At 35.8% G+C, this 13,586-nt stretch overlaps 1 protein-coding gene across 3 annotated transcripts in view; it reads right to left on the bottom strand.

Annotated features, from left to right (window-relative positions):
* CDH18 (cadherin 18) overlaps positions 1–13,586 on the bottom strand; it is a 276,573-nt gene that overhangs the window by 200,411 nt on the left and 62,576 nt on the right. For all 3 annotated transcript variants that reach the window (XM_003789537.1, XM_012805011.2, XM_023513077.1), the window contains exon 3: positions 1,003–1,122. In XM_003789537.1, coding sequence (XP_003789585.1) covers positions 1,003–1,122 — 120 coding nt within the window. The remainder of the gene's footprint in view (positions 1–1,002; positions 1,123–13,586) is intronic.

Below are 13,586 nucleotides of genomic sequence, written 5' to 3'. Positions count from 1 at the left end.
ACAGAGGTGTTTATGGTCAAGCCTGGTTCTCTATTGCGTAAGCTATGCAGCTAGCTGTATAGCTCATTTGAGGATCCCACATATTAATTGGATTTATAATGTGTCTAATATGATCAGAAGGGCCTACAGACAAGCAGAAATAGCCTATATCTTCTCTTGCTTCATCTGTCTCATAATTAAGAGTATTCTTGAAATTTTATACTGATTGGTTACTGAGCACGTGTCTAAATTAAAAACAGATTTGTTTTAAACTAAGTTTTTAGTAACAAATTGATTGTCAATTGTGATGTGCCCTTTATTATTTTGGATAACACTGCTGCAAATAACTCCATAAGGCATCACTGAGCAACCTTCCTTTCCACTTTGGCATGATATGACATAGTGATATGATGATATGATTGGTTTGGCCTAAATTGTAGAAGAAAATGAAAATTCATATTTTTCATAAATTAAAATTTATAAATTTTTCACATTACTCTTAATTTTTTTACATGTAACAATATTTGAGAGATGAATAATCTGTTATTTAAGGGAAAATGGTAATACAATTTCCCCAATGTAATAAAATTGTGTGTGAATAGCTAACCATTTATGAGGCAACCAAAATTCAAATAATGTGTAGAAAAATTCCAGTTAATCATTTACCCTCTTTAGCAAAGAATTAACAATAATATAAAAAATGGAGTAAATAATATATTTGAAAATCTCCTTTGGAACATATAATACTCAATTTTTTTAAACAGAGAGTATTTATTTAAATTTATGGGCATATTAAAATATAAGTAGGTTTTTCCATTATGGGTATAAATAATGGATAATCATAATAACAAGTAAAACAGTTAATTTATCTTCAATTATTCAATCACATTATTATAGGAAAAACAAGGACATTTTTGTCATAATGTAACAAGATCTAATTAGAAGAGCACAAATAAATGAAAACCTCTGGTTTCTTTCATTGTCATAAACACTTGCACACAAAATAAATGTAATCATACTAACCTGTTTTAGGATCTACGGAGAAGTAGGGCTGTCCCTGGAGAATACTGTAAACCACCCGGGCGCTGTTTCCGTAGGTAGGGTCGTCCGCGTCAGTAGCTGTCACCTGTAGAACAGAGGTACCTGTGCATTCAGGAAAACAAATTTTAGTGTGTGATGGCATTTAGCATGTGATTTATTTGAACACAGAAAATGGGTATTCTGACCTATGTGGGGAGCTATAATAGTTGTGTCCAACTAAAATATACATATAAAAAATTGCCTTTGCCTTCTTTCCCTCTATCAACTGTACTGAGAGTCCAAAATAGAATATTGGGTCTCATACCTCTTATATGGCTCCAGCAAGTGCAGACAACATTGTGAAGAGTCTCTTGAGCAGTGCCTGTGGCTCAGTGGGTAGGATGTTAGCCCCACATACTGAGGGTAGAGGGTTCGAACCCGGCTCTGGCCAAAATGCAACAAAAATATAGCCAGGCGTCCTGGTGGATGCCTGTAGCCCCAGCTACTTGGGAGACTGAGGCAAGAGAATCCCCCAAGCCCAGGAGTTGGAGGTTGTTGTGAGCTGTGACACTACAGCAATCTACTGAAGGCAATAAAGTGAGGCTCTGTCTCAAAAAAAAAGAGTCTCTTGTGCCCTTGACATAATCAAATTTGGGTTGGATTGTCACTCACAAACCAAATTGGCATTAACCATGCACTTAGATCAAAAGTATGGTAAGGGTGTGTATTTATGACTATCCAAGAGACTGGAGGGAAATGGTTTGTGATTAAGGTGGAAAGTTGGGTTTATTGACATTACATTATCAATGGAATCAAACCATCCCATTCAAGTCATTTTCTATCATCCACATTCTTTTTTTTTCCTTACCTAGAATATTTTCATAACTGATTCCCTAGATTCAAATCTCATCCTTTAGTGTCTTCTACATGGTACCTACACAATTGTCCTTCTCAAATGGATGTCATGATGTGGATTGTTGAAGATTAAAATGCCTTTAAAGTATTTTTGGATTGTATTTCTGGATTTTTGAAGAGTAAAATGCTTTTAAAGTAATTTACTAACTTGAAAATACCTATTTTGAGGTAGTATATTACACTTCTGTTTTTTGGTTTTGTTTTTTTTTTTTTTTTTGGCCAGGGCTGGGTTTGAACCCACCACCTCCAGCATATGGGACTTTTGAGCCACAGGTGCTGCCCCAGTACTATATTAATTAATATTTTATACTGATATCTTTATGAGTACATTTTTAAACCCAATTTTCATAATTAGATACAGCTATACCATATTTCAGATATTCCAGAATGAAAACTGATCTAAGAGTAGCATGACAACAACCTATTAAGCACTATACAACATCATTGTAGAATTGTTGGGTAAAACTTTTATTTATTTATTTATAAAATATACTGTTGAATCATCGATTACTGTATATTTGATATTTTATTCCCTATAACAAGAAAAATTCAACTTGCTAATTTAAATTATCCATGAATCAAAAAATATTTTCACAGTCAAATGAGCCTATATAAAAGATTGCATTCATTATGGTGTTTTAATCTTGAAGTACTAGCAATGGTCAGCTTTATTATTTTAGTAATTATTCCAGTGATTTAGACTCTAATGTCTGATCAACTACAAAATTTTGATATCAAGATTTAGACACAAGCTTTAGGAAAGCTTATTCTGTGCCTTTAAGGGGTCCTTGAAAATGTAATGGAATGAATATACCAAGTTCACCTTATAATTTGTAAGAGCAGATCATAAATATATATGACTTTTAATAACAGCTATGATTCTGGCCTCCAAATAGCATTTTTACATTGAGCGTCTAAGAAAAAAAATAATACTTGTGATTATCCATATTCAGAAAGGGAGAGTTGTGTCACATCTAAAAGTGATTTCAAATTACAGATTAATAAAACACAACACTGAAACTAAATGCTAGTGAGATTGCTGAGCAACTGGGTCGCTCCTACACTGCTAGTAGAAATGTGAGTTTGTCAGTTTCTTATAAAAATAAAGACATATTTTATACAACTCAACAAACTGTGTTTAGGCATTTACACCAAAGAAATAAAAACTTACGTTCCCATTAAAGTCTGTTCCTAAATGTTCATGATAACATGAACATATTCATAACAGCTCCAGACTAGAAACCAGCCAGTGTTCCTCGAGGGGGAATTGTTAAATGAACTTTGACACATTCATAGTATGAACTATTGCTCAACAATGAAAATGAATCAATTATTGATATGTGCAACGACTTGGATAATCTTCAGAAAACTCAAACTAATGGGGGAAAAAACTAATCCCAAAATCATATATACTATGATTCCATTTATACAACCTTTTGAAATGACATCATTTTAGTAATAGATAAGAGATTAGTAGTTACCAGAGGTTTAGGAAGAGGAACTGGGGACAAGGGGAATTGGTTACAAAAAGGAAGTGTGCGGGATCCTCGTAACGTGGAAACTGCTCAGTATCTTCTTTATAGTGCAGGATACATAAATAGATACAGGTGATATAATTGTGAAAACTAAGCACACTCATTCACACACACAATTTAGCACAGGTAAAACTAGGGAAATCTAAATATGATTGATAGATTGTACCATTTCAATAAACTGGTTATGATATTGTTTTATAGTTTCACATGATGTTATCATTTCAAAAAAATCTGTAAAGAACAAGAAATCGCTTCATATTTTTCTCAGAACTGCATGTGAATCTACAATGATATGAAAATTACAAGTCTTAAAAACAAACAAAAATGATTCCTTGCCTCAGTGCTAGTCTATACCTAGTTTTATTTGAGCTTGTTTATAACATGAGTTTTTTCAATAGAGCACTAAACTTTCTGGCTTGATTAAATCAATTTCTGCTATAAACTTTCTGGGGCTAGTCACATTTAAACTATGTCTTCCAGTACTAAGGACAACTATTACAACGTCAGCATATTACTCACATTTTATGTGATAACACTTGACCCAGAACCAATACTCATCTTTCTAACTTGTTCAGAGACGCACTACACAGACATTTACCAAAAAAAAAACAAAACAAAACCTTTGTTTTAAAGGGATTTTCACTGATATCTTACAGAAAAAATAGAATGAAGTAAGACTACAGTTACAGACCCAGGTCAGACTCTAAGTGTGTAACAAATCCAAAATGTGGTTAATATATGATAAAATTAAAGCAGGGAAATGTTTGACCTATTGGGAAAAATGGTAATAGTTCTAGGCATATAGAGATTATTGAGATTCAAGAAGGAGAAAGCAACATAGAAGACAATACAGAAATCAATGATATAATGGCCAGTAAGAAACTAGATGGATAAACTCCGCAGGTTTTGAAACTAGCTCTGGCCCTGAAATAGTGATTGAAGCCTAAATAGATTTTAATGTCTGCAGAGCAGTCCCTGAAATAAACATTCTGGGGAAAAAGCTGAGAAGAACAAACGAGGCAAGATCACGCTCATTTGCCATCGTGGGTTTCATGGACATACGAAAGTAAAAGAATTGCTCTGCTTAGCTTGCAGTGTCTGTGGAAGCCCAGCCTTGGGATAAGAGAGTTGAGATGCTCAAGGCAGTGACAAGGGCGATAAGGAACAAGAAAAGGAGCAAAAAGAGGAAGGAGGGTAGCATGATGCTATTGACAAAGTGATGGTTTAAAGTTGCAAAGAGAAATGAACAGAACTGAGAGAAAACAAAACAAAACTATAACTCTCTGTTCCAAAACGATGGTCATTAACACATGCACGGATCTCTGTATAGTGTCGAGTATTGGATAATTCTTTTTGTGTGTGGAGCAAAGAGCAGCAAATCATTGATTGTTCTAGACCTCGGTGGTGTCCACAGGCATGAGGACACCACTCTGAGTACAGTTGCCTGGCGGAAGGCATCGTACACATATGAACAGCACAGCCCAGATAAAAGCCAACCTGCCAAAGAGTGCCGCAGAAGTGCAGATAAGACCAGGAACGGAAAATAAATTCTTTGCCCAATTGCTTTACGGTATTTTACTAAGAAGGATTGCAAAGAGAGTTTTAGGTTGGAAGGAAAATGTATTCTTAGTCTACTTTCTTGTTTATTTGAAATCTAGATAGAAAATTTATGACTTGTTGATACTTTGAGTTCTTGCTCATTAAAAATAAATCTTCTTTTTCATTAATGTTATAGATTGAATGGTCATGTTCCCCACATTCTAACCTGCTGTGTGATTTTTGGAGGGTAGGACCTTTGCGAATTCCCCATCAGGGCAGAAACTTCACTCATGCAATTAGAGCATTTATAAAGGAGGCAACGTGCCAGAAGTGGCTCACGCCTATCATCCCACCAGCCCTATGGAGGCCAAGGCAGGAGCATCCCTTGAGTTCAGGAGTTCAAGACCAACCTGAACAAAAGCAAGACACCCATCTCTACTAAAAATAGAAAATTTTGTCAGCCATTGTGGAAGGCACCTGTAGCCTCAGATACTCAGGAGGCTGAGATCGACAAGGCAGGAGGTTACTTGAACCTAAGAATCTGAGATTGCTGTGAGGTGAGCTAATGCGATGACTCTCTAGCCTGGGCAACAGAGTGAGACTCTGTCCATAAATAAATACTTGAATACATCAATAAATGTATCAGTGTGTTTTATGCCCCCTCTGCCGTATGAGGCCATAGCAAGAAGATGATCTTTCATGAATCAGGACACGGGCCCTCAGCAGGCAAGAAATGTGCTATCACTGTGAATTTGGAGATCCTCTCCTCCAGACTCGCAATAAATAAAGGATGTTTACACCACCCTATCTGTTTAATTTTGGTACAGTAGAAAATATAAACCCTGACGATGAATAAATGATGAGAAAACCACAGAATGGATACCTTCTCAGTTTGTTCAGAGAGAACATACCAGTGACACCTAGATCTCAGACTTCTGGCTTCTGGAATGATGAGACAGTAACCTATGGTTGTTCAATCCACACAGTTAGGGGTACTTAGTATGGTAGCCCTGGAAAGTGAATATTGGATGTTACATTTTCACTGAGAAGAAATAAAATTTATTATCATGGTTTACAATTATTTTTTTAAGTGAATCTGGGCAAGAATATAAAGGCACAAGTCAAATAAAAATGTTTAGTATCTTATGCCATTTGATACCAGAGACATCATAAATGAGATACAATCAAAAGTTATCCTTACAAGTATATTAAATTAGGTAGAGACTAACAGTTGACGTTTTTTGAAATCAGTCACTTCTAGTGATGTACCTGTTGACATTTTAAAAGTAAATTAATGCATCGTATTGGCCCCTTTACTAGAGAGAAAAATCTCCTGTATTAGGCCATTCGATTACTTTATTCATGCTATGTGCCCAAATTGTGTCCACTGGAGAAAGTTATTATCCTCTAGACTTTGAAATGGAAATATATAATGTTGAAAATTCAATCACTGCATAAAAGTGTTAAAATAGAACTCTAATTTTCTCTGGGAATTATTATATGGATTTAATCAGTAGATATTAAAGCAAGAGCCCTTCTCCTAGACTTACCATTTAAAAAAACTTTCAAAAGTGCTTGGGTTTATGATTGTTTTCATTAAAAACAATAATCACGGAAATCTAGTACTTTAAAATTTCATCAGCTTTCTGGTATCCAATATTTTCATGTTAAATATTTCCTAGGGCATTGCATTTAGCTGTTCCCCTGCTAGGGATTAGGACCTCTCAGCTGATGTTTTATACAAAGCTGAAAAAGATTTAAGTATATAAAAAAGCTTTCAAGATAGTTTTTCTACAATAAAACTTAAGGCTTCTTGCCTTTCGGGATTGCCCTGTGTCACTCTTTTCATTTGGTTTTTCTCCCTCTAGGTCTGCTTTATAAATAGCACGCACTTGCACAGTTGCATATCAATGAGCAGCAGAGAGTGGACGTCCTCAAACGTCTCTAAAGACCAATTTGAAATATTTAATAAGACATTTTAATACCAAGCAAATACTCTTTGAGATTGCAACTTGTTATGCGTGACTTGTCAGGGTTCACAGCTCTGTTCAAATCTCAAGGGATTCAATGTTGAACAAGAACTTTGAGTAAAAGATAAGCCGGAGATTTAGGAAGGCTGAGGGTACCTCTCTGAAGGAATCTCTTAGGGATTAATTCTCAGAAGATTTTCCCAGAAACTGTAAAAAGAGCAATAGTCATCAAGATAACAACTTAAATTTCATTCTAAGCAAGAGGAAGGTAATTTCACCAACAGAGCAGTAAGGCTGGGTTCTAGTCAGTGTACAATCTGACGAAGCTTTGAATATGAACTCAACAGGCATTCAATAAGAATAAACAATCTTTCTTCAAAAACACTTATGAAACATGTGGCTGGGTGCCAACCCAAGATTCATTATGCAAACTATGTTCTAACTATTTATTTTCAATCATAGCTATTGTTAATTTCTGTGTACTTTCAACAAGATCCTATTTATGGAGCCACCTAACGTGAAATTTCACATTTTCATGTAAATTCCATATTCTATTCCTCAAATGTCAAAACTAATCATTAGGGTAATAATGTGTATTGAATGTCAGTGATGTGGGAAGCCTTGTGTTATAAGCCATTTAATTTAATAATGAGATTAAACTATTAAGAATATTACATTTTAATGTCATTTTACAGATCAGGATATTAAGGTTAAAAATTATGTAGTTGACAATTATAGAAGGCAGAAGTCAAGCCTGGCCTGATCTATCACTACATGTGACATTTTTCCCAAATACCCCATTTGCTCCACCTGGGCAGGATTTGTTGAATCTTGTTTAAAATTTATAATATTTCCTGACTTTTCATCCTGTGTATTTTCTGATGGCATGTAATGACATTCCAGATACCTTTACTTGAGGAGAATCAGTTTTAAATGTCATTTTCATAGCCAAAGGCCTAGCCAGGGAATTTTTTTTTTCGTTAAATGAAAATGTGTGGTGGAATAGTTAGAAGAAAGTAATCTGCAGGTACCGACCACATTGCTGCGCTCCTCTGCAGCCACACAGGATGCTCGTAATTCTCTTCATGGCTGTACAGAATTAACGTCATATGAGTTTTCACTGCACTGACCCTATGCCCCCCCAGGCTTACGTATCTCATAAACAAATTTGCACATTCTCCTTGATTAATTTCCTACCCTGTCCTCCTTTTCTCAGTTTTCAGAAACCTAATACCTGCCGTTGATTATTACTTTTATTTACTAACTGAATATTAGGGAGTGTACAGAGAAAATTATAAAACAAGAAAAGACAGACTCTCTCTACCTCTGCCTCACTATCTCTATTTCTTCTTACGTCTGACCCTCCTGCTTTCCATCTCTTTGGGTGGTGTCTCTGGCAATGTCTGCAGTTCTTCAGTGCCCCCAGCTCCCTCTCAGCTGCCTTCTTCCATGGTGCATAATGGCAGGCCCAGCTTTGGGGATCGGATAATACTACCAATTCTTTTTAGGGGAAAAATAACCTCAGAAGTAGAGGAGCCATTAAGTAGCATGACTTTCAAAAAATGGTTCTTCCAGTGTCACATGCCTCATTAATTATGTTCTTAGTCTTAGAAGTTTCTCTTCGCTTTTATACGCCGCAATGAGTTACTACTCTGTTATGAATGTGCACTGCTCTAGGTTTTCAGGAGCCCACCACACATCTTCACCGTGTCAGCACTCAAAAATGTCATAATTTGGAGCATTCTAGATTTCAGAGTTTTGGGTTAGGGGAGCTCAACCTGTACTTTTCAATGAGAACCCTGGTGCCTTACATCCAGTAGCTTGGATTATTCAACGTAGTGAAATCTAACAAATAGATCATCTAGAGAGTTATTCACTGTATGCAAAATGAAATGATGAGATGTTTCGGGTGGGATGTTTTGTAATGTGGAAAATGTATGTGTGTCTGTGTGTATATATATGAAAAGATGTGTATATAAGATACGTAAGAACTCAAATACTTGTCAAAATATCCTACCAGTTATTTACCTTTTCATGTGTGGACGGCTGCAATGTATTCAATACTAAGTTCACGCCAGTAAACAACAACTACAGGCTCACATAAGAGAAACACAATTAAATTAAAGGGGAGAAAATGAAGGAGGAAGGGGAAGGGATTTTGGTAAATTCCCACCTTATACGTACAAGGTAGGGGGATATGGGACACTACCTGGGTAAAGGACTCAGATGCAACTTGGACTTTAACTTACAAACACCAATAATCTAACCTAATTGTACATACATGCCCTCCTATTAACCTGAAATTAATATATTCATAAATAAAATAGAAATAAAAGGGAACCTATAGATTAAGAGATTATAAAGATATAAATAAACAGTTTCAAAATGTCAACTGACTTTAATGACAGTATAAACCTCATTTGGATCCTTATTAAAATAAACAAATGGAACAATAAAAAAAATGTTTTTGAACTGGTTTCTTGAAAGACATTCTTTTTTTTTAATTAATGGAGTTGGAAAGTAATGATCCCACTGACAAGACTAATGTGTTTTTTTCTGAATATGTATGAAACAGCTGTATTATCAGAACTCAGTATTGCCTGTTTAGCATTTGTAGTAATTAAGTCCATTACATGTTGCTAATTTTATATCAATTCTTATTAAAAATCTTCATTTGTATTTAGAAACTGCATTAATTTTCACTCACTGAAAAATTCTCCATTGGAAAATAGAAATTATTGCCAAGTTCAGCATTTTCTAGATAATGTAATATTGTTCCAGCTGAGTTTGCTTTCAACAAGAGCAACAAAAACAGACAACAAAGGCAAAAACCAAGTCAACAAGCAAACAAAAACAAAACACAGAAACACTGGGGATAGAAATATTGGGTTCTTGTTTACTCAAAAAATCTTACTATTATGCTGCAGTTCATAAAAGTGCATCTTTTGTTCAGTTGTTAATTTTTACTAGGCTTTTGGTATCAAAAATTCTGTAAATTTCGTAAGTCCTTTCATCCCTAAATCCCTTTATTTTTTCTCATATTTGAACGTGTTGCTCCTGGGATCAAGCTAGGTACCTAGTTTGTTATTGTCTTTTCCTTTCTATCTTTGCTGATAAAAAGCGTAATGTGGAAAATCCTTGTCCTTTTAGAAGCTTGGTTTAGAATGTCACCTTTCTCTAAGAAAACATTAGACGTGGAATTTTAAACTGGTTAATAATTCAGCTTTTCTGCATCATGCCTGTTTGGTTTCCTTCCGTCTACCATCTCAGGTTCACTTTTGCTCAGTGCATTTTTCTTTCATAGCAATAGAAGATGATTTTAATGAATCATCCATGTCTACGTGTCCGCCAGGTATATTATATGTTTTTCTACTTCCTCCTTTTTGTCCTACATAACATGAAACATCCTCGGCTTTATTTTCTAGACCATCAACTTAGTCTTCAGGTGTGTCCTTCCCTTACTCAGTCCACCCATGATTATTATTATTTTTAATTTAAGCGTCTCAAACTTAGTTTTAAAGTTCAGGATTTATTCCTTGAAAGCTTAACTCTTCATTTCATCCTATTGCTGTACAATGAATTCAATAGGATTTCACAGTGTCAGAAAAGTCAATTGTTTATGAAAATTTTTCTACTTTCTCTGTCTTCCCTGTGCTTCTCTGCAGTGAATCCCTATTCTTTTTATTCATCTTAATACTTGTCTGTTGTGTTGATTCTTTAAAAAAACAAAAAAGGAAAGAAACAAATGCCACAGCAAGTAGATAGAAAGATAAATCACACATTATCTTTTAGAAATGGGGTTAATGGTTTCTCTGTCAATAAAAATGTTCCGTCTTAATAGGCGTGGCCAGATGCACTGACGGACTATACAGGCAGATTGGGAGCTCTCCTGTCCTCAGAAGGAGGAGTGACCCGCATCAGGGAAAGAATTTGGGGGGATTGGCCTGGGGGTAGGAGGCATTTTATTTACATATGCATCTATTTTTCTACCCCTATAATTTGTTTGGCTTATTGAAAGTTATTTTGGGGGGTGGCGCCTATGGCTCAAAGGAGTAGGGTGCCAACCCCATATGCTGGAGATGGCGGGTTCAAGTCCAGCCCCAGCCAAAAACTACAGAAAAAAAAAAAAGAAAGAAAGTTATTTTTGTTTCACTCTCATGTCTCAAAGTCCTTATTCTAAGGCTTCAGGGTAAAAAGAAATCATCAGAGATTTAAGGTAGAATAAAAATATATTTTATTTATATAATAGAAATGGGTAAAACTTTCCTTTGTTTTGAGAAAACTTTAATAAGATGTCCAGGTGACTACCCAGGTACTTCTCTGTGATCTGCTATTTACAAGGACTTTCTTAGGCAGAATACTGACCACACTTAATGTGTAGGGTTGTACATTTCACCTGTCTCCTCCCACCTCCCTCCCCCAATTAATCCAATTTCAGTGTTTTCAATGCTCCAAGAATTTTCAGGATATTCTATCTTTTTATTATGGTCTCTTTCTGAAATGTTTATAACTTCTTTTAAAAATTGTTCTCTGGCTTTTCAAGGGAAGATATAACTAAGGTTAATTTATGTTGCAATAACAAATAATCCCTAAATTTAAGAATCTTCAAACCATGAAAGTTCATTTCCCACACTGTGAAATGTGGCCAGGCTAATGTGGCTTTGCTGCAAGTGGTCATCTCTCAGGGTCAAAAGCTACTGAGCCACCCTTCCAATGCAGGGGAATGTTTGCAAACATCTAGTTAGGTGAGCCAGTGTGTAGACAGTGGAGTATCATTGACTCACTCTGTTTATATAGAAATGTGTGTGTGTACACATGGAGTTAAAACTCAAAATGAGGCCTGAACAAGAAGATTTTATGGGAAGATGCTTGGAATCATTAAGTTCCTGGTGTCTGTCCGTTTCAGTCTTGGTGAGTGCTTTAATCACACAGACTCTAATTCACAGTGTAAATTTTGTTAGAAAGCAGTTGCAAGACATTTATTCTTAGATCTCTTTGCTAAAAGGACAGAAAGGAATTGCTCCCATTAAATATATATTTTTCAATCGTATTGATCACATCCGCTAAGTTGTATAGATCACATCTTTAAATTAAAGAAGAAAAACATGTTTTAGTAAGAAAAATAGATATGCCTCCAGTGCCGTTTCCCTTAAGAAAAGCAGCCATAGCAGGATCTTGTATATTTTTCTTTTTTTTTTATTAAATCATAATCTTGTATATTGTTCCACATTTCCATCTTTGCCCATTCAAAGGTCTGTAACGTAGCTATTTATATGTTAATAATAAACAAACAATCAGCAGTGTTTTTCTCCACCTAACAATTTGTAATGGACATTTACACACCATCTACAAAAAATATATTTTTTGAAAATTTAGGTAATCATTAGAGAATAGAATTTAAAGAGTTTTAAAAATAAGCAAATAATGAATATTTGGGTGTGTATGACAGTTTAAAAACAAATAAGTGAATGACTTAAGTATCCTTATCAATGCTGTCCCTGAATAGCAAAACTGAAAGAATGGGCTAGGAAAAAACTATATAAAAATGCAATTCAAGAATTTGGAATCTATGGCTCCATGCCCATAGCTCAGTGGTTGGGGCACAGGCCACACATACAGAGGCTGGCGGGTTCAAACCCGGCCTGGGCCTGCTAAACAATGACAACTACAACAACAACAAAAACAAAAATAGCTGGATATTGTGGCAGGTGCCTTTAGTCCCACCTATTTGAGAGGCCAAGGCAAGAGAGTCCCAAGAGTTTGAGGTTGCTGTGACCTGTGATGCCACAGCACTCTACTGAGGGTGACATAGTGAGACTCTGTCTCAAAAAAAAAAAAAAAAATCAAAATCTTGGACCAACGAACACTTGAATGTAACAATTAAATTACATACAAAATCATATGAGGAGGGGAAATTATACAGTTGGACCACCACAGAGAAATATTCTAATAAATGATTGAACTTCATAAGTAAAGAGCAGATACTTTGACCTGTTCTTATGTAATATATATCCTTATACATGTTATTTTAATAGCTACATTATAGTCCATATTGCTGATGCATGTTCAGGTTTTTCTAGTTTCTTGTGTTAGTTTTCTATTGCTGTGTGACAAATTACCAAAATGACTGGATACCACAAAGGCCATCCCTCACATTTGGTTACGCACGTGTGCTCTTTGCCTGTTTGTTTCTTGATATTTACAGGGAATTCTTTGAGAAACTGAGATAGCAGCTCTCCCTTTCTGAAAGAGCACAGCTTGTTTTTTTTAGTGTGGCACAGCAGTAGAAGTTTTAAAGGGGCTCGTTAGCTCGCTCAGGCAAGAAAGGTCTCGTTTCAACTTCACAGAGTTTTCTCCTTGCCAGGGTTAAAGACCAGTGACAGTTTCATATGTGTTAAAGTGGGATATGAAGTTGGCTAAAAGAAACTCAATGGATCTCAAGAAGACTTGCAATTCAGACAGAGGGGATGAAGCCAGGACCATCCAGGACTGACTAAAGAAAACCAGTGGGAACAAAGAAGACTTGTAGTACGTACCCAGGGCACACTTCCTCCCTCTGGGGTGATACCCAGGGCACACTTCCTCCCTCTGGGGTGATACCCAGGGCACACTTCCTCCCTCTGGGGTG

The sequence above is a fragment of the Otolemur garnettii genome, unplaced genomic scaffold (assembly GCF_000181295.1).
Source record: "Otolemur garnettii isolate 467f Iridium unplaced genomic scaffold, OtoGar3 scaffold00033, whole genome shotgun sequence".
Lineage (NCBI taxonomy): Eukaryota > Metazoa > Chordata > Mammalia > Primates > Galagidae > Otolemur > Otolemur garnettii.
This window is presented reverse-complemented; position numbering and strand designations above follow the sequence as displayed.